Source organism: Anolis carolinensis, chromosome 3, assembly GCF_035594765.1.
Source record: "Anolis carolinensis isolate JA03-04 chromosome 3, rAnoCar3.1.pri, whole genome shotgun sequence".
NCBI classification, from domain to species: Eukaryota; Metazoa; Chordata; class Lepidosauria; order Squamata; family Dactyloidae; genus Anolis; species Anolis carolinensis.
Genome location: NC_085843.1, coordinates 235,489,430 through 235,511,391, shown reverse-complemented (window position 1 = coordinate 235,511,391; position 21,962 = coordinate 235,489,430). Strand labels below are relative to the sequence as shown.

At 41.3% G+C, this 21,962-nt stretch overlaps 1 protein-coding gene across 2 annotated transcripts in view; it reads left to right on the top strand.

The window, feature by feature from the left end:
* Positions 1 to 2,856: 2,856 nt before the first annotated feature.
* The window catches only part of yeats2 (YEATS domain containing 2), a 64,297-nt gene continuing 45,191 nt past the window's right edge, over positions 2,857 to 21,962 (top strand). For both annotated transcript variants that reach the window (XM_008106491.3, XM_003218445.4), the window contains exons 1-8: positions 2,857 to 2,995; positions 5,691 to 5,784; positions 8,126 to 8,239; positions 9,533 to 9,630; positions 9,728 to 9,820; positions 14,686 to 14,925; positions 16,326 to 16,441; positions 19,644 to 19,805. In XM_008106491.3, the coding sequence (XP_008104698.2) occupies positions 8,140 to 8,239; positions 9,533 to 9,630; positions 9,728 to 9,820; positions 14,686 to 14,925; positions 16,326 to 16,441; positions 19,644 to 19,805 (809 nt within the window). In that variant the 5' untranslated portion in view covers positions 2,857 to 2,995; positions 5,691 to 5,784; positions 8,126 to 8,139. The remainder of the gene's footprint in view (positions 2,996 to 5,690; positions 5,785 to 8,125; positions 8,240 to 9,532; positions 9,631 to 9,727; positions 9,821 to 14,685; positions 14,926 to 16,325; positions 16,442 to 19,643; positions 19,806 to 21,962) is intronic.

Below are 21,962 nucleotides of genomic sequence, written 5' to 3'. Positions count from 1 at the left end.
ATGTGAGTAGATCAATAGGTACTGCTCCAGCGGGAAGGTAATGGCGCTCCATGCAGTCATGCCGGCCACATGACCTTGGAGGTGTCTATGGACAACACCAGCTCTTTGGCTTAGAAATGGTGATGAGTACCAAGCCCCAGAGTTGGACACAACTGGGCTTAATGTCAGGGGAAAACCTTTACTTTTATCTTAGTAATGTAGTGTGGCATACTCTCCAGTATTCCATAAATGAAAACCATGACACATGTGACCAAGCAACACCAGAATGTAGTCAAGATTGCAAAGGTTATTCATAAGGGAAAAGGGTTCACTGTCTGAAAGAAATTGTTTACATAAAGGTTTCCATGGTGTTTGCTCCATTGTGCCCCAGGGGCTTTTTGATACAAGATCAAAAAAGGGCACCTATATTTAATAAGGACAGCAAGAACTTGTTGTGACAATTCTTGATACTGTATCTACTTGTGCAACCAGGCTACAAATAGCATGATACTGGGAAACAGCTTGAGAGTGCCCTGTAAATGGAGGAAGTCAAGGAGTGCTAACTGAAAAGTTCACGTAGTACTTGGCCTAAGAGCAACATTTTCCATTAAATTTGGTAACCACTATTTTATTTGCTTCATGGACACAAGAATGTTTCGTACTGAGCTACCAAGAATGGGTCCTTATAGGAAAATACTCTGGGATGTGTCCAACTTATTTTCTCAGGGCTTTATCTAACATTGTTCTCCATCCTGAAAATGATGCCAAATCTCTCTGCTGTTGTACTTGGTGAGCACATCCACAGTTTGGCTACATTTATATACAAAAGTATAAAGCAACCTAAAATAGCAAGATTTTTGTTTGATTTTTTGATAATAACGAGCCAACTTCAAAAAAAAAAAATACAGTTCTGTTAACCATAGTTCAAGGAGCCCCCAATGGTGCAGTGGATTAAACCGCTGAGCTGCGGAACTTGCTGACCGAAAGATTGCCAGGTTTGAATCTGGGAAGCAGGGTGAGCTCCCGCTATTAGCCCCAGCTTCTGCCAACCTAGCAGTTTGAAAACATGTGAATGTAAGTAGATTAATAGGTACTGTTCCAGCAGTCATGCCAGCCACATGACCTTGGAGGTGTCTATGGACAACACCGGCTCTTCGGCTTAGAAATGGAGATGAGCCCAACTCCCAGAGTCGGACACGATTGGACTTAATGTCAGGGGAAAACCTTTAACCATAGTTCAGTATCCGAGCACCAGTGAATCAAATGCTAGTTCATTCTGAAGAGATTCTATCAAGTAGCAATTGGAAATATCCAACAGAATCCAATGAAATAAGCTTTTCTTAATTTATGTCTTTTCTGAATATTTGGTTGGTTTGTCCTCATCCAGTCCATTATTGACAGTAGATAGACAAACTGTTTGGAGCAGTGCTTCTCAACCTGGGGGTCAGGACCCTGGGGAGCGGGTCACAAGGGGTCGCCAAAGACCATCAGAAAACACCACCCTGGACTTTTCACAGATAAATAAACCCCTCTTGCCTAGTTTCCAACAGACCTCACAACTTCTGAGGGTGCCTGCTGTAGCTCCCTCCCTATCCTTCAAGAAACAAAATCTGGATGTTAAGTTTGGCTTTTGGCGAGACAGTCATTAGATAATCCAGCTCCAGATGGTATTAATAATCGATCCTGCATCTTATTAGGTCCTTATTTTTAATGCACTTTAGCCATCATCCTATTTTGTATTGCTACCTTAGTCTCCCCTCCCATGAAGATGATAGATTGTGCCTGGTGGTTGGTTGATATTATTAACTATGGTTATAATATTCAGTTTTATATTGTACTGCTGTTTTGACCTATTTTATACTGTGATTTGTTTTTGTCTACTCTATTGTAAGGAGCCCGGGTGGCGAAGTGTGTTAAAGCACTTTGCGGCTGAACTTGCAGACCGAAAGGTCCCAGGTTCAAATCCTGGGAGTGGAATGAGCGGCCGCTGTTAGCTCCAGCTTCTGCCAGTTTGAAAACACGCCAATGTGAGTAGATCAATAGGTACCGCTCTGGCAGGAAGGTAATGGCGCTACATGCAGTCATGCCGGTCACATGACTTTGGAGGTGTCTACGGACAACGCCGGCTCTTCGGCTTAGAAATGGAGGTGAGCACCAACCCCCAGAGTCAGACATGACTGGACTTAACGTCAGGGGAAAACCTTTACCTACCTACTTATTTTAATTGTGTTGTTGGGCTTGGCCCCATGTAAGCCGCCCTGAGTCCCCGCGGGGAGATGGTGGCGGGATACAAAAATAAAGTTATTATTATTATGTGGTTGAAACATCAGGAGAGAATGCTTCTGGAACATGGCCATACAGCTTGGAAAACTCACAACCCTATGAGTCGTTTGTAATTCGGGCACTGCCTGTGAGTTGAAGGCCAGGCATGAGCAAACTTGGGCCCTCCAGGTGTTTTGGACCCCAACTCCCACAATTCCTAACAGCCTACCGGCTGTTAGGAATTGTGGGAGTTGGAGCCCAAAACACCTGGAGGGCCCAAGCTTGCCCATGCCTGCTTTACACTGACCACTTGCAGCCTCGGCCAACTGGTAAACGGATGGGGTTGACGAGTGCGGCAGTCTCCTTCTCTGGAGGTTTTAAAGCAGAGGCTGGATGGCCATCTGTTGGGAGTGATTTGATTGTGTATTCCTGCAGAACGGAATAGAGTCCCTTTGCAGGAGTCTGTGATAGAAGGAGCCCTCCTTCACGGGGAAAGCCTTAGCACTGGCAAACCTGGGCGCCGTGGAGAGCAGGCAGCAAGCGCCGGGTCCGGGAGGCTCTGCCCGCCCCTCGGCCTCTCTCCGCCTGCGCAGCCGCGCCTCCTGGGTGGCCCCGGCGCTGGATGGCGGCTGCGCGTTGCAAGCGGCGGCCTCGCGGAGCCTCAAGCGGGCGCCTTGGTTGGCTGGCTGGCTGATGCGCAAGGCTCGCCCACTAGCAGCGGCCTTCCGGGGAGAACTTCTCCGCCGAGCCACCGGTGAGTCGGCGCTGCAGATCCCGCGGGAGGGAGCTTTACCGGGCTGGGGGGGAAAGAAAGGGCGCGCGCACTGGCGCATGCGCGGGATTCGCCTTTGCTTCCCGGGTTGCTGTTGGAAAGGGAGGGGGACCGTTTGCAAAAGAGGCAAGTTTTGCTCTTCGGGAGGAGAAGTTCCGAATTGTCTTGGTAAGCTAAGCGCCACCACTCCTCCCTTTGCAGCAAAGTTCATTCCAAGTCATAGAATCCTAGAGATGGGAGAGACCCCCCCCCCTCCCAAGAAAGGCCAGGAATACAATCAAAACACTCCCGACAGATGCTCATGCTTAAAAATCAGAGGTTTTTCTAATCTGCATTGCAACCCAACACGCCGCGTTGATTTCGCTTTTGTGTCCACGTGCAAGTCTAGAAAGTTGCACCTGTCTCTTGCTATTAGTTTCGATTGTGTCTAACCGCAGTTCTCAAGATTGCAGCAATGCAATATGATGCTGCTATGATAGTCCAGGATTCACAAAGAAAGGCCCACAGGGAAGACTTTTCCCAAGTGCACATGGGACTCCAAAGTCACATCATCCCATAAGGTAGTCTTTAGGTGCATCTACACCAGGCGTTGGCAAACTTCTCCCCTCCAGGTGTTTTGGATTCCAATTCCAACAAACAGCTCTGTTTGTTCTACATGTTTTATTTACACAACTGTTGTAATTGTTTTTAATTGACAGATTTATTTATTTATCGTGTCAGAAGCAAACCGAGGGTACAAGTTGTAATGTATTTGAAAGCAGAAACAAATTGTTGTTTTTTTTAAAAAAAAAAGCACAGCAACAGCAACAACTTAGCGTTATACTAAATCCTTTGACCAGAAGTTGGCCACTTGGAGTGCATCAGGTGTTGCTATAAGAAGGTCCTCCGTTGTGCATGTGGCAGGGCTCAGGCTGCATTGTAATAGGTAGTCTGGTTTGCTCTTCTCCACACTTGCATGTCGTGGACTCCACTTTGTAGCCCCATTTTCTTAAGGTTGGCTCTGCATCTCGTGGTGCCCGAGCACAGTCTGTTCAGCGCCTTCCAAGTCGCCCAGTCTTCTGTGTGTCCAGGAGGGAGTCTCTCATCCAGCGTCAGCCACTGATTGAAGTTCTGGGTTTTAGCCTGCCACTTTTGGATTCTCACTTGCTGAGGTGCTCCTGCGAGTATCTCTGTAGATCTTAGAAAACTATTTCTTGATTTAAGGCGTTGGCGTGCTGGTTGATACCCGAACGGGATGAACCGGGGATGTCAAAGTCCTGGTCCTTTCATTAATGTGTTTTATTACTATGTTTTAAGAGGCATTGAATTTTGCCAGAGTTGTAAACCGCCTTGAGTCCCCCACAGGGATGAGAAAGGCAGGGTATAAATTAAGTGAATGAATGAATGAATGAATGCAGGAAAATACAATCGAATCTGTAAAAGTTGACCAGCTCCAACTTTCAGTCATCTTCATGGCCATCAGATGCCCACTTTGTGAAGATATTTGGGACAAGCTTGGCTACAGGAAAAGATGCATCAAGACATGATCACAGTTTCCATAGTTTCTTACAGTCCAGCCAAATAGCAGCCCGCCAACCACTGCATGCAGCAACACTCTCTAGGTGTGCATCTCTATGCTGTAGAGTTCATTCAATTTGACAGCACTTCAACTGCTCCAGCCCAGGGGAATTGTAGTTTTGCAAATTCTTTTTAGCCTTCTCTGCCAAAGAGTGCTGGTGCCTCACCAAACTATGAACTTCAGAACTGCATTGCATGGCAGAGGGTTGGACTGAATTGCCTTGTGGTCTCTTCCAACTATGATGCAGATATTATAATTAATAATAATATTAATAAAGTTTATTTTTAACCCTCCGTATCTCCCCATAGGGACTCCGATATAAAACATAAAAACTGGCAAATATTCAATGCCATTTCAAAAACAATACATTTAAACAAATAAAGAAAAATAAAAACAATAGCTAATGATCTGGCAGTCAACATCATGGAACATACAGTCAAGTAATTAAGTTGTATGAAGTATAAAAATATAAAAATATCACTCTTCAATAAATTGCAATAAAATTGTTATTGTCAGCATCAGTCATCTTAAAGTGTCAATGATGTTACTCAAAGATGGATAATTTTTGAATGGGGTTGGGTAAACTTTTGAAGGATGGGGGTGTCGGTGACAACTTAGTCAGGATGGCTATATTATCACTTCCACTAATCAGAAGCAGTAAATCTGTAGAATGTGAAATCCGAAGTTGCATTTGCACTCAGGTTTTGGATGTTGGCACTGCATGCACTGGACTTCGGACCAAATTGTTCTTTTCGATCCAGTTTGATTCTCCTTTTGTGATAGTTTGCAAACTAGCATGTTGCATTGATTTCTATTCCTCTGTGCCAGTGTCTCTCTAACTCCATGATAAGGAGCCTTAGAAACATTTGAAGCAATGACTTGAGGCTGCAATTTGTGCAACCTTTTAGAAGATCTTATAGTGGGCCACCTGTCAATTTGGTGCCTTATTAGAGTTATGAGATCGTGGAGGTTTTAAGATATGGAAGAGGAAGTTGAAATAAATTGTGTTATGCCAATGATGAACTGATATTAGGGCAAGATTGTGTAACACAACATGCTCAAAAGCTGAGCTGGAAGAAAATGCCAGTTTTCACTGTTCGAAGTGGTTTTATTCAACAGGGTAAGTGAAAAGGCTGAAGATACTAAGAAGCCTTCAATCAAGGTCCAGTGGCATTAAAAGGAAATCAGACACTACGTCTCTGATACATTTGAGGTAAAATATTAGTTCATTCATGATGTGTGTAATAGTTTAGCAAGGATATTTGCAAATATTTTATGTTGGTTACACATTTCTTAGACATGCATCATTTCGCAACATAGTGATTCAGTTTTCTAGCAAATCCCCATATAATAGGTAGGGACACATACATAAATTATAACAACGAAATGTATAGGGACACAACGTATCTCACGACAACCTTTCATTTATATTATAAAAATATATTTATTGCTTATTTCACATAGACTCACAGGTTTCTTGTTACATTTGTGTAACACACATACATACTGCAGCAGATAAAACCAACATATCTTGGCACATAGTTTGGAAAGCTCTGGTGTATATCCTCACTATATACATCATCAACACTTTATTTTACCTAATTTAAAGAAACAATAAAATTAATGTCTATATTTTGTTGCCTTTCCAGTTGTGATGGGATTCTCTAAGGCTGATTCTCAGTATGAAATTAATTTGAAAGGAGGTATTAAAAGAGATGCTGTCTCCAGTCTTCCTCAACCTTAGACATACTCTAAACCTATAGCAGATCTTTTCTCACCTTGGAGCTGGCATAGATTAATACTTCCTTCAATGTCAGCCATTGACATCAATTTGAAATAATTTCCCTCTGTCCTTCTGTAAGTGCATATATTTATAAAGTTAGGAGAGGAATTCAAACCAAGTAACACAAGTCCTTTCTTGCCTAAATCCTGAAGGGCCTTGGGTACTTCACAACCTTTAGCATTGGACCTTTCTTGGTTTTCATTAACCTTGTTGATCCTATCAGAGGCCCCTTCCACACAACTGAATAAATTCCCACATTTTCTGCTTTGAACTGAAATATATGGCACTGTGAACTCATATAGCAGATATTGTGGGATTTTCTGGTTTGATATTCTGGGTTATATGGCTCTGTGGAGGGACCTAGAGTCTCTAGCCTAAATAGATTTTACAGAATTTTATGCACAACTGTACCTTGGAGAAGGGGAGGGAAGCACATACCAAGAAAACCAGTAACATTGCAATGGTAGATGAGTGGGTGGGTGGGTTTGCATGAGTTACTTGTGATGGGTTTCTGATGCATACGTTGAATGACAATACTTTTTCTCTCCCATGTGCAAATGGCATTTTGGGAACTGTTAAAGCTTTTGTTATGTTTAATTTTTTTTAGACTCTTGTCGGCTAACACAAATGAATTGCAATTCAAAATTATGAAGTGGTTATGCTCATTCAAACCTAATTTTGAATTGCAGTAGTAAACTAGTTGAGACTCTTCTTTTGTTCCTAGTTAGAGGATTGGCTTTCCCTAATGAAATGAACTTAGAAGAGAGCTTTCCAAACATTTCATGTTGGTGACACACTTTTTTAGACATCCCTCATTTTGCGACACAGTAATTCAGTTTTACTAGTGGTATGGAGGTTAAATCAACCTCTTATAAGAGATATGGACACATACATAAATTGTAATAACAAAATGTATGGGGACACAACCTATCTCATTGAGATATATATTTAAATACAGTGTTCCCTCGCTACTTCATGGTTCACTTTTCGCTCCCTCGCTGTTTTGCAGATTTTTTTGTGGTCCAAGGCACTCTCAGAATGCCCTGGACCTTAATGCTATCCAATCAAAAGTGGTATCTATCTATCAAACTAACCAATTAACCCAAACCAACTCACGAAGGACTCGGCCACGGCGGCGCCTGCCTTTCGCACATGCGCTCTCGCCCTGTCCCCCCCCCCTTCCAAGGCTTCACTGGCTGCCCGAGAATCTTGGGAGTTGCAAGTTTACAGCCTTCTCTGCCAAATTGCCGCCCACCTCACCAAACTAAAACAACTACAGTGCAAACAGGCTTGTGATGGAGAAAAAGGCCACCTATACTAAAATAAGGTATAAATATTAAAATAAATATAGTGTCCCTACTTCACGGATTTTCACTTAATGCTGGTGATCCTGGAACGTAACCCCTGCGATAAGTGATGGAACACTGTATATGACTTATTGCTTGTTTCACATACTTAGAGGTTTCTTGGTACACACCTACGCATTGCAGCTGATACACTAACACTACCACAGAGGGTTTGGAAAGCTCTGCCCTAGGGCCCTTCCACACAGCCATATAACCCAGAATATCAAGGCAGAAATTCCCACAATATCTGCTTTGAACTGGGTTATCTGAGTCCACACTGCCAGTTCAAAGAAGATATTATGGGATTTTCTGCCTTGATATTCTGGGTCATATGTCTGTGTGGAAGGGCCCTTGGAGACAGGAAATATTTGAAGATGTTTTTGAATGTAACATCTGGTGTGTTCACTTCTCCCCATTTCCTCCAGTGAAGAGACCAAACATGTCAGGAGTCAAGAGGACTATTGAAGAGATGGACCCAGATTATGAAGAGATTTCAGTTGTGCAGTCAAATAAACATCACAAAGCCGCTGAACAATCAGGTAGAGAGTTTTGCTTCCAAATTAAGACATGGAATTCAGAGAAGAGACGTCTGTCTGAGTGTAGTAGATTGGCCGAACATGCAAAGAGTTGTTTTATGTTTCACACCATCTCAGATTACATTCAGTTTTTATTAGTGCAAAGTTGAAGGATTTGATGGCTCAAGAAACACATCCCCATATTTTATTTGCAGTTCAGCTGCAATAACATTGTGTAGTGTTTATAGAGGTGTCATTTCCATACTGCGTACTGTAAGTGGCAACAACAGGGAGTTGCAGTGAATAAGCAATTTTGCAGGTGGGAAGTATTTTAATTAAATTGACAATGTGGGAGGTTAAGTCTTTTTTAAAAATTCATCCCACAGACATATTCCTGATTAAATACAGAGATGCTATTTATCATTTTCAAAATGTATACAGGCAGTCCCCAAGTTATGAACAAGATAGGTTCTCTAGATTTGTGTGTGTGTGTGTGTGTTTGTCTATGTATAAAAGCTTTGGATAGCATAGGGAAGGGTTAACACACCTGTGGTGTTTGTTTTGGTGTCTGTGTCCCTGTTCAGAAAATTTCACCTCCCTGTGATAATTCGTTTTTGAAAAGTTTATGGAAACAAGGATTGAAGATAAAGCTTTAGTGGCGACACCTTGTACCCATGATAATTCTTCCGAGAGTGATTTTCCCTTCCTAGGGGTAAATTTCCCTCACTTCCTGTTATCTCTCCGCCAGTCTTAAAATGTGTTGTTTATTAGTTAGATGTTTGTAACCCGGGGATTGCCTGTCCATACATGCTCTTTCATGCATCTGAAAAATTAGAGTCAATCTGCATGTTCAGCATAATGACTCTTATATGGAATTTGGAGACTTTCTGTCCAAATAGATTCTTGATTGAGATTTCAGGAGCAAAGCGGGCTTGGCAACTGGATGTCTTTTGGATTGTTTGGACAATGACATCCATGATCCCCGAACATGGATTACTGTCTTTGGAATGTATAGTCCAGAATAAATGTGCCAATTTGCCCACCATTGGATAAAGTTTTCTAACTTCTGGTTGATATTTCTCCAGTGTTGAAAACCTCAAATCTGTGACTGTGTTGTTGAAATACATATAGTTTTATAACTGTTTGTTTTTGTTGTTTTTGTTCCTTCATGGAATATTTAACATTACAGTGATGTACATTTTGACTTATTTTTTCCCACAAACTTGGAACAGGAGTGCAAATGTAATGTTAGTAGTGCCCTTAAATGTCTTCTATTTAAGAATCGTCATCCTCTTTCTTGACTTTTTGTGTGCACAGCTCGAGATGCTGCCGTGCAAAAGATTGAGGCTATTATTAAAGAGCAATTTTCAGTCGAAATGAAGAATAAAGAACATGAAATTGAAGTTATAGATCAGGTACATAGACCTCATTCTTGTGATTAATTGTGATGGGAAGCAGGGGCCTGTTGCAATGACTGTTTCTCATAATAAGTGTTCGCTCCCTTTCTTATAGCGCCTTGTTGAGGCAAGGAGAATGATGGATAAACTGCGAGCCTGCATTGTTGCAAACTACTATGCCTCTACTGGCCTTCTTAAAGTCGGAGAGGTAAGCATTATTTTAACAGAGCTTTTTTCCCTCCCAAAAGATGGTGGGTGGCTTGACAATAACAAAGGTTCTCTTGACTGATTTCTGAACATTTCATATAGTTTTGAAATGCAGACTTTGTGGAGAGAGGGCACCAGGCCTGGGAAATATACCTCCCTCCAGTTGTTAATCACCCCTGTAATATATTGATTACATGGCTCTTTTAACCGATTCTATTTTAATAGAGGTTGTTTTATCCACTTTATATACCTGGTTTATATAATGTTATTATTGTTTGATGTATTTTATTTTATGTGTTATGTATTTTATGTATAGCATCTTTGTGTGCTATTTTGTAGGCCACCCCGAGTCCCTATGGGGGATGGTGGCAGAGTATAAATAAAGTTTTATTTATTATTATTTACTACTAGAGTATTTGTCAATTGTATTTTAGATTAGTTCGGTTTTCTTGTGGTTTGCAGTACTTCGTCTAAGTATCTTGAGTTTTCTTGTAGCTGGTTAGAGTTATTGTGGCGTTCGACTAGACCAGTGATTCCCAAAGTGGGTGCTACCACCCCCTGGTGGGCACTGCAGCAATCCAGGGGGGCGGTGATGGCACCCATTAGGACACGGGGCGGAGCCAGGGGTGGGGCGGGGCCTCTTCCCAAATGCTGGAGACATGGCTGAGCACCTGAGGCACCTGTTAGGATACAGAGGGCGGAGCTAGAGGAGTGGGCATGGCTTCTTCCCAAGAGCCCAAGACAGGGCTGAGAATCTATACCTCTCCTGAGAGGCCTTTTAGGACTTTTAGACCGGCTGTGGTGCAGGCTGGAAAGCAAGCCAGCTGCAACAAATCACTCTGACCAAGAGATCATGGGTTCGAGGCCAGCCCATGCCTGCGTCTTGTCTCTGTCTCTGTTCTGTGTTATGGCATTGAATGTTTGTCTTTATGTGTGCAATGTGATCCGCCCTGAGTCCCCTTCGGGGTGAGAAGGGCGGAATATAAATGCTGTAAATAAATAAAGGGCAGAGCTGGGGCGGGGGCGGGGCCTCTTCCCAAGAGCGTGAGACAGGGCTGAGCCTCTGTATACCTCCCCTGAGGCGCTTCTTAGAACATGGGGGTGGGGTATAGAGGTTCAGCCCCGTGAGGCACTTGGGAAGAGGCCCCATCTCCTCCTCTAGCCCCACCCCCTGATCCTGGCAGGCACCGCAGGACAGGGATAGAAGCTCAGCCCTGCCTCAGAGCTCGTAACTCCGCCCATCCCAGTCCTGGCCGCCCATTTGTGGCCCCGCCCACCTCCACCTCCCAGCCCTGCATCTTGGACTAGGGGAGAGGCTCAGCCCCGCCCTCTTGAGCAGGAGCCACGCCCAACCCTCTCAGCCACACACCCCTTTCCAGGGGGCGCTGAGTAATATTTTTTCTGGAAAGGGGGCAGTAGGCCAAATAAGTTTGGGAACCACTGGACTACACCATGGTTTGAATTCCCACTAAGCTATGGAAACCCACCAGGTGACCGTGAACAAGTCACTCTTTCTCAGCCTCAGAGGAAGGCAAAAACAAACCCGAATAAATCTTGATCCTGGCCCTTGGTGTCAGGACCCAGGCTGCAGAGCACCAATAACCATACGCAGAGGCCAGAATCTATCTAATATCTTTATTAAAGAAATATATAAAGTCAATAAAAACAGGTGTAGAATATAGTTCAGAAGTAGACCTTTCAGGAAAGGTCAAATATAGTCCAGGAAAACAATGTCCAATATAAGATATTAAAGCCCAAAGTTATAATCCACTTCACCGAAACACACACTATTTGGCAAGCAATAGTGTGGGGAACTGTCCATAGACTTTGAGGCTTAAGGTAAATCCGAAGGAAAGGAAAACAAGGCTGGAATCCGAGAAGCAGGGTCCGTGGTTTAAAACGCAAGGCAAGGCAAGACAAGGTCCAACTTGAAACAAGGCAATCGTGGAACAAGAACTGAGTCCATAGAAATCCGTGGAACAAGGCAGGGCTGGGAACTTGATTCAGGAGCTGGGAACTGGAGTACGAAGTCCACACACGAACTCACTCCACGAGCTGACGAATTGACTCCGCAAGGTTTCTTAGAGAGCAAACACCTAAATAGGATCTTGTTTTCCCGCCAAAGAACATTTTCTCTGGGGAACAAGAAACGAAAACCATTCTGTGTCCAGATGCTTGACTCCTTAAAGTTTCCCAAGGGAAACAGACTTAATCAGCTAAATGTCTGGCAGCTATCCTAGCGCTCCGGCGAGTCGCCTCGCGAGCGCCTCTTTGTTGACTATAATAATCTCGGCGAGAAAATGGGGGAGATTTCTGCTCAAGGCTTGTTTGGCTGGCTTCTGGAGGGCAAATATCCTGCAGGTGCAAGGGCTCCAATTCTGGCTGAAACGGTGGGAAATCCAAGTTTTCCTCTTCATCTGTCACAATAATACTAGGAACAGGACTACATGGCCCATGAGACATCACACTTGGTAGAATTGCTGTAAATAGGAAGCAACCTGAAGGGATACAAAAACAGCAACAATCAAATGAAAGCAAACCCAATTAAAACAGCAGTTCAAGGATAATGGTCTTCCAGCCATGGGGTCCTGTGGGTGGGTTCTTAGGTGGCTGAAGAGACCTATTCTTGATCCGCATGTTCTCCCGCAGTGAGGACATCGGTTTTCAGGTGGAAGGCGGTCCCGGTCAGGGTTGTCTTGCTGGACCTTCCTCTTGGCACATTTCTCCCTTAAGCCCTCTATTTTTGTGCCTCTTTGAACTCCGCAGCACTGCTGGTCACAGCTGACCTCCAATTAGAGCACTCAAGGGCCAGGGCTTCCCAGTTCTCAGTGTCTATGCCACAGTTTTTAAGGTTGGCTTTAAGCCCATCTTTAAATCTCTTTTCCTGCCCACCAACAGTACATTTCCCATTCTTGAGTTCGGAGTAGAGTAACTGCTTTGGGAGACGGTGATCAGGCATTCGGACAATGTGGCCAGTCCAGCGGAGTTGATGGCGTAGGAGCATCGCTTCAATGCTGGTGGTCTTTGCTTCCTCAAGCACGCTGACATTTGTCTGCCTGTCTTCCCAAGAGATTTGCAGGATTTTTCTGAGGCAACGCTGATGGAAACATTCTAGGAGTTGAGTGTGACGTCTGTAGACCGTCCACGTTTCGCAGGCGTAGAGCAGGTTTGGGAGGACAATGGCTTTATAAACGAGCAGCTTGGTATCTCTACGGATGTCCCGATCATCAAACACTCTCTACTTCATTCTGAAAAATGCTGCACTCGCAGAGCTCAGGCGGTGTTGTATTTCAGTGTCAATGTTGACTTTTGTGGAGAGGTGGCTGCCAAGGTAGCGGAGATTGTCAACATTTTCTAATCTTACACCATTAAGTTGTATTCCTGGCATTGCAGAGGGATTAGCTGGTGCCTGTTGGAAGAGCACTTTAGTTTTCTCGATGTTCAATGAGAGGCCGAGCTTCTAGACCAGGGGTCCCCAAACTTTTGAAGCAAAGGGCCGGTCCACAATCCTTCAGACTGTTGAGGGGCCGAATTATCATTCCTATGCATACTGCACATGTCTTATTTGTAGTGCAACAACAACAACAACGAAAAAACAATACAATATTTAAAAATGAAAACAATTTTAACCAACATAAACCTATCAGGATTTCAATGGAAAGTGTGGGCCTGCTACTGGCCAATGAGATAGTCAAGTTAATTAGGATTGTTGTTGTTGTGTGCCTTCAAGTCATTTCAGACTTTGGCCGAGCCTAAGTCTAAAATTTATTATTTATTTACTGCATTTATTTACTACATTTATATCCCACCCTTCTCACCCCGAAGGGGACTCAGAGCAGCTGTATGTACATACAATATATTATATTATTAGCATAACACAATATTAGCATTATATATTACTATATTGAACTATACCACTATACTATTATATAATATGTAATATATAACATATAATTAATATTAATATATGGTATTACTATTAGTATTATATTGTATAACATAATATTATTATCAACATTATATGTATATACAATATATTATATTATTAAAACTGATATAAAAATATTATATTATAAAACTGAGGGCGGGGGCCAGGTAAATGACCTTGGAGGGCCGCATCCGGCCCCCGGGCCTTAGTTTGGGGACCCCTGTTCTAGACCATCATATCTCTAAGCAGATAGATCTACTGCTAGTTTGCAGTAGTTCAGCAAACAATAACAACAAATTGGTTTATTTCAGTTTGAATATGAAGAAAGCATGAAGCCACTAGGAATGGATTTTTATGCGTTCAAAGTGTATGTGTCCATCTTGTTCTGGTAGATATTGTGACATTAGTAATGGAAACAAACATATAAAAATGTAATCCCTACAGATTTGATGCCTGAACACTTATTGATGGCTAATTTGATTGACCTATTATAGGAGACCTTTTTATATTCTGTTACGATCTTTTGTTATAGTCTATTGTTGAGCAATATTTAAACAACCTATCTGATGTCCTGGAGCCCTCGGTGGCGCAGCAGATTAAACTGCTGAGCTGCTGAACTTGCTGACATTAAGGCCGGCAGTTCGAATCCGGGGAGTGGGGTGAGCTCCCACTATTATCCTCAGCTTCTGCCAGCCTAGCAGTTCGAAAACATGCAAATGTAGGTAGATCAATAGGTACTGCTCCAGCGAGAAGGTAACGGTGCTCCATGCAGTCATGCAGGCCACATGACCTTGGAGGTGTCTATGGACCACGCTGGCTGTTCGGCTTAGAAATTGAGATGAGCACCAATCCCCAGAGTTGGACACGACTAGTCTTAATGTCAGGGGAAAACCTTTACCTTTACCTTTACCTTTACCTAACCTGATGTCCTGTTTCAGGTGACCAAGGCATGTGACCCCATGGTGTTTAACCATCCTTCTATCAAGAAATTTTTGGAATCTCCCTCCCGATCATCTTCTCCTGCTAATCAAGGGTCAGAAACTCTCTCCGTTATCCATTCAGAAAGTGAATCATCTCAGCACACGGACTTTTTGACGGGAAAGGACAGTGTTAACCTGGATGCAGAAGAGAGAGTGCCAAACAAGCTCAGTCAAAGATTGAGCAAGAATTCTGGTCAGGTAAAATGAGAGGAAGGTGTTCAAACCAGGTGGGAACTAATAGACATTCTTTGTTTTCAGACCACTGATGGCAATAAGCCATTATTTGCTCCTGTGAACATTTTTAGATCCGACAGAGATTGTTTCCATGACTTGTTTTTTAAAAAAAAACCTCTGTTAGCACTGCTGCAAGAAAATGTTCAATTTCGCTTAGCTATTTGTTTCCTGCTGATGTAGCATTGTGTACAGCGATAATTTCATATTTGCTGTGCTTTGGTTTTGGCTTCATTATTCATATCATTACGTTGCTCCAAGTTGGCACATTTTTGGTCTTCCTTAACACATTCTGAATAGAGAGAATGCTGGGAAACAGTTTCTTGTCATACCCTGTTCTTGAATGCAGTTTTCCTTATTTCCTTAATGGAATGAAAATTAATTCCCTCCCCCCCCCCCTTTTTTTTTTTGTGCATTTCACTTAATTCAATAAGATAGAAAACTTTAGTTCCAGCTGAAGTTGACCCTTTGGTTCTTTAGAAGCTTTGCAAGTCCATGCCCTTAAGAATACAAGACAAGTTGAGTTTTGAATTGCATTATCAGGATGCAAGGATGGGCAAAGTGTGTTCTTCCAGATATCATTGGATTGCAATTCCCATTTATTCTAATTAGCATAGTCAGTGTTGAGTGATTCTGGAAGTTGCAATCCAACAATATCTAGAGCAGTGGTTCCCAACTTTGGGCCTCCAGGTGTTTTGGACTTCAACTCCCAGAAATCCCAGCCAGCTTACCAGCTGTTAGAAACTTTGGGAGCTGAAGTCCAAAACAGCCAAAGGCCCAAAGGTTGCGAGCCACTGATCTAGAGGGTTCCATTTTGCACACCCACTATAACAAAATGTTTAAGAGATACAGCCTTGCCAGCTTACTCTCCGTGCACCACTGCTCCAACTCTGGCTTTAAAATCTTTCAACGCTGTAAAATATAAATATTGTAGACTAGCTGTCTTACTCTGTTTATTTTTGTATTCTTACCAGTTAGATCCTTTTTCACTTGCAGATTGCCAGCATGTTGATATAATTTCTTTTGCAAACTATCATAATTTATATTTGCATTTCTCTGCTACATTTTTAACTTCCACTCAATCGCAACTTAGGGTATTTTAGCTAAACGTTGTAGATGGATTGTCTAGTGTTTTCTGTCTTTGGCTATTGAAAATATTGTCTTTAAGCTCTAGTTTTATAAATTGTTCCCTAAAATATGTACTACTTTGTACTATTTTTAAAATATGTACTATTTTTAAAAACTGTGGTCACTTCTGTCTTTCTTAGAATTATTCTACGTTGTCTAGCTTTTTAAAAAATACTTATTCTTTCTACCATGAGGGGAAATGGTTAGAGTAAATACATTCCTAAACCTTTCATTTTCAGGGCACCTCAGGCGTTTCAAGAGATCACAAAGTGGGGCAGAGGAAGGCTAATCTCTCACATGAGGAGCACTCACGGTTGTTTGTGAAAAAAACGATTGTGGTTGGCAATGTCTCCAAGTCAGTATCTGTTTGTTTAAAATATTTCTATTCCATTCTATGTCAGAGGATCTCAGGATAGTATGAATGTTAAAAAAATAAGACTAATGTATTGTCGAAGGTTTTCTTGGCCAGAATCATTGAGGTGTTGTGTGGTTTCCGTTCTGTATGGCCATATTCTAGCAGCATTTTCTCCTGATGTTTTTTAAGATGCCAGCCACAGATGCAAGTGAAATGTCAGGAAAAAATGCTGCTAGAATATGGCCATACAGCCTGGAAACCACACAACATCCCAAGAAGACTAATTTTGAAAGACTAGAAGCATATTACCATATAAGCCAAGTTTTTAGCCCCTTTTTAGGGCTAAGAAAGCCCCCCTCAGCTTATACTGAAGTGAAGGTCCGGGTTGGCTTATATTTGGGTCGGCGTATTCTTGAGTATATAGGTAATCAGAGTTGGACAGTCTTATCTTAAATTACAGTTTTAATATTCAGACTATTAAATATTCAAAAACCTTTAACCTACTGATGCCTCAATTAATTTAATTTTATTGGTGTCTATTTTTATTTTTGAAATTTACCAGTAGCTGCTACATTTCCCACCCTTGTCTTATACTCGAGTCAATAATTTTTCCCAGTTTTTTGTGGTAAAATTAGGTGCCTCGGCTTATACTCATATATATATGGTAATCAGTTTACCAACTTAAAGAATTTAACACTTAATACAATTTACAATCATATAAATAATGGAAATGATATAAATCATAATGCGTGAAAATTAAATAAAGTTGATGCCCAAAAGCGTTTAACAGTATGTTTTAATTTGGTGCTGGAATGACATCAATGCAGCTACCAGCAGGGCCACTACATGTGGGGAAGTTTTTGTGTAGCTGGTCTTCTACATTTGCAGGTTTAACTTTGCAGATTTGATTCTTCATCAATTTGATTGCAGTATTCTCTCAACAACAACAAGAAGACTTTATTATGGTCCATGACCAGCACAGAGAGGGGCACAAATGCCCTGGAATGGGGAAACACAGTTCCCCAGATAAGCAGTAATAAAAAAGATTAGAAAACAATGTTTTAAAAGCCAGTATGTTTAAAGACATAGTTAACATAGCAGGTATGGGACCGAGGGGGGGGGGGGTGGAGTCTAATAAAAGGGGTAAAACACTAGAGTATTCTCTCTTGTAATCTCTAGCTTCTCCGGGGTGACAATATGGATTGAAGCCTGGTATTGAGGCTTCCTTCTCTGGAGGCTTTTTAATGCAACAAAAGACTGGAGATATGTGATAGAAAGGAATCAAATTTGGATGGTCCTAATATCTTATCTCCCAAGGAAAGGATTTTGAGTCCAGATGCTAGGACAGGGGTTCTTAACCAGGGATCCAGGGATCCTTTGAGGGTCCATGGAATGATTTCAGGGGGTCCTTGAGCATGAATTGGAAAAAAATCAGCTTATTTATTTATTTCATCTGAGCTCTAACCGAAATCTAGCATTTCCTTCACTTATGAATGTATGCAATAAATTACAGTAGTTATCAGACATTGAAACTGTAAAATGTAATTTTGAATACATATACAAATTAATGTAAAGATATGCCAATGCTTAATGTCATAAAACAATGTGCCGCTACGTTCTGAGAAGGGATTTGTGGTTTTCATCTGTCTGGCAAAGGTGTCAGTGGAACAGAAAAGGTTAAGAACCTCTGGCCTAGGATATCAGAAGGAGCTCTTCGGTACACCAGTTCTCACTGATTGGTGTAATCAGAAAGGGCCTGTTCTATCTTTTCTTCGCTGTCTGCTTAGAATCAGGAGATCTAAAGTGTTGCACTTTGAATATGAAATTATTTTCTAAGGAAATCTCATCTGCTATCTTTTTTTAAAGTGGCCTTTATTAATAAGATGGACTTCCTTTTTTTAGGAAGTCAGATTAGTTTTAAAAGGCCACCATTGGGTACAGACCTTTGTTCCCCTAATGAGTAGAACAATCCTATGGAGGTGGAGGAGACTTCTACTTCTTAACTCCTGTTGCACTAGTGTCACTGAAGGAGGAAGGATGCCTTTTTGTCTTTTTCCCCCTCTCCCGACGTCTTTCGTGTATAGCTACCCTGCTTTATTTTGATTTCAGTGGGAGAAAATATAAGAATTGTTCTTGTATTAATTATTAATTATTGTATTGTATTAATTTGTTTATATCTTGCCCTTTTCCCATGATTGGCTCACAGGAGGACTTAAACAAGTTAACACAAATACAATTAAATATAGTTACAAAAAGAGAAGCTAAAACATATAAAATTATTATTGAAATACGGTTAAACATTACCTAGATAATAATAATGATAATGATAATAATAATAATAATAATAATAATAATAATAATAATAATAAATTTTATTGATTAGCCCTTTAAAACAGATTCTTTAAAAGCCAGAATTTTTTTTTTAAATGCAGGACACGGCATACCTAGCACTTCATTAAAATATTAAAAGATAAGGCCTCAAGGCTCATATAGCCAGAGTTATGGTGCTCTGAATTTTTTCAGCTGAGGTGTAGAGTTTTTAAACTGACAATAATATATGTGTTTTTGTGCTCATTTATATTTTTGTAATTTGGGTTTATACAATGTGTGTTTTATTGTTCATATGTTGGGTTGTGGGACGAGGGGTTTTGTATTATGTACCAGTTGCAGTCTTTATGTACGCCGCTTTGAGTCCCATTCATGGGAGAAAAGTGGGATAAAAGTAAACAACAGCAACAATAATAATAGAAAGACTGTCAGAACAAATAAGTTTCACACGCTGTCAGAATGATAACATGGTGCCAAGCCTCCATAGGGAAGAAGTTCCAAAAATCAAGAACAGCCATCTTTTCTGCATTCTGACCATAAAGACCTTAGATGTGGAGAGATTGAGAAAAAGTTTTTGCCTGAAGATATTAAAGGCTAAGCAGTTTCTTATAGCCACCAATTACATAGCTGCCATTATATTTTTATTCTTGACAGCAACATGTTGGAAAAAAATGAAAGGGCTTTCAAACGTACTTATCCAAAGCAGTATATCTTGATTAATAGTTGAGGTGGCTTTCTGCCACAACAGCAAGGAAACTCTGGGGATCGTCCTCTATTTACATTGTCAGAGAAGATGGAAGGCCAGGGTTTCACCCTTGATTTCTTTTTAAAAGATGGAGCAGAATTAATGTTAGTTGTGCATCCCTTTCTGCAGATATATTTCTCCTGACAAAAGAGAAGAGAATGATCAGTCCACCCATAAATGGATGGTGTATGTACGAGGGTCCCGGAGAGAGCCCAGTATTGATCATTTTGTTAAGAAAGTTTGGTTCTTCCTTCACCCCAGCTACAAACCCAATGATCTTGTCGAAGTCAGGTAATGCAGCTCTTATTGATACTTCTGTGTTGGGCCGCCTATCACTTGTTATATTTTAATTCAGATTTTAGAATAGTTATCAAAGGTACCGTATATACTCGAGTATAAGCTGAGTTTTTCAGACCTTATTTAGGGCTTATTTAGGGAATCCGAGTTGGACAGTCTTGTCTTATTGAAGTCTTATTGTTATCTTAAATTACAGATTTATGTAAATATCAATAAAATTTAACCTAGTGACGCCTCAATTAATATAATTTTATTGGTATCTATTTTTATTTTTGAAATTTACCAGTAGCTGCTGCATTTCCCACCCTCGTCTTATAATTGAGTCCACACTGATATAGAAGCTACTAACTACAACTGTTTTTTCCTCCTCAGGTTTATAGAATATCTGTCTACTGTTGCATATTTATTCTGTATAGTAGTACATGACAGAACAGACAATTACTGTAGTTGTGTCTGAAGCAGATAGCCTAGGTACAGCAAGGAGACAGTATTGGAGTTACGGTACTGAAAAAAAATATTGAGATGGACAAACTTTTTCACATACCCCAAGCCAGATGCTGAAGACATAATCATTAAGCCACCTGTAATTTCAGTGAGCAAGTGCCAATTAGGTTGCCGACAGGAAGCTGATGTTGAAAAGAGGCAAGCAGAGGTTGAAAACTAAACCTCAGCATGAGTATGTAAGTCCCCTTCCCGGGACTCTGATGTCTCTGAAATAATCCCTTTTGAAGTAGCCTCTTTCTTTGAGCTTTGTTGGCTAGCGCCCATAGGAGTTGCAGTCTATTCAAATATTACAGGTGCTTTAAAAAGTTAATGGCTTGCTTGACTTCAGTGCCAGATCTATGGGAAGTATAGATGGCTCAACAAATCCTCCCTGATTTCAAACACCTAAAATCTCCTGTGGGCAACCAGTTGAACAGCTCTGGCCATTGTCTGAAGGCATTTCTATACAGATGATGCATGCTTCTCTGTTGTGTCCAGTGACTCCCACATTGTCTTGATAATATTCAAAAGGCATATCATGTTACATCAGGCAGCTGACTCCTGGCATTTGGCCATGAGAGGAAAAGTCCTTTTGATCTGACAAGAAAGATTTATTCCCTTTCGTTTGCTCACATTGTTTTCTTCCAGCTGCATAGTTCGGACATCTGGAGGTCCTATTCTATGTGCATTAAGCATAACACTATGCTTAATAATAAATAGCACAATTCCCACAACATTGGATGCAAATTCCAATTCCAAATGTACTGTTCTCTGTGTTACAGCGGACCTTCAAGTCACCAGGTAGAAAATGCCTATTTAGCAAGATAGCTTTCTTGTGACAATCCTTGCTTCAGTAGTGGCCAGAGAGAAGATGGATTAATGCATTTAAATTAAGTTTAGCAATGTGCATCAAAGACGAGGATAAATAGATAGCTGAAATTCAACCAGCCATTATCCAGTGTGTGGATATTTTTTTTCAAGTAAATCTAGCCAACCCTGTTATTGATGGATGCCAGAAAGCCACGTATTTCCTCTTCAGAATCTAAGCACATCTGGAACTGCCGAGGCTGGAGGAAAGAGGGATTAGGGATGTCCAGCTAAGCTGTCTGGGAATGGTCTGCATTCCTGAAAAAGTCTTCTTAAATCCCCATACTTTTTAATGTTTTGGGGTCCATTTCCTTCTGCTCTATTCCTTGTGTCATCCAGAAGACAAACCCAGGAGAGGCTGCATGGCCTTATTCTCTACTAGTTGTTTTTCCAGTCAAAATCATGTCACCCCAACCTTCAGACAAAGCAGGACAAAAAGCACTGGGAGGAATGAATGGATAAGGCAGAAATTAGTGTTATAATATCCTGCGACAATTTTTCATGTGTAGTGCTTGAATATTTGTTTGGCTATATATTTCAGGAAATTGGGGGTGCCCAGCACCAAGAGCATGCGATAATGTGTTTACTAAATCTTTCTGTAGTCAAGTAATCATACAGAAAAGATAAAGCGGGTTAATATATTTGGATATTATGGTATAATGTACTAAAGGGTCTTTCAGATTCTCTAGTAAATTTACATTCTTAGCTAATACTTCACAACTTTGTGAATTGCCAAAGTGACTCTTCACTGTCCCCCTTCCTGACAAAGGTCTTGCTGCTTTTTCTTCACCTTCACCTCCA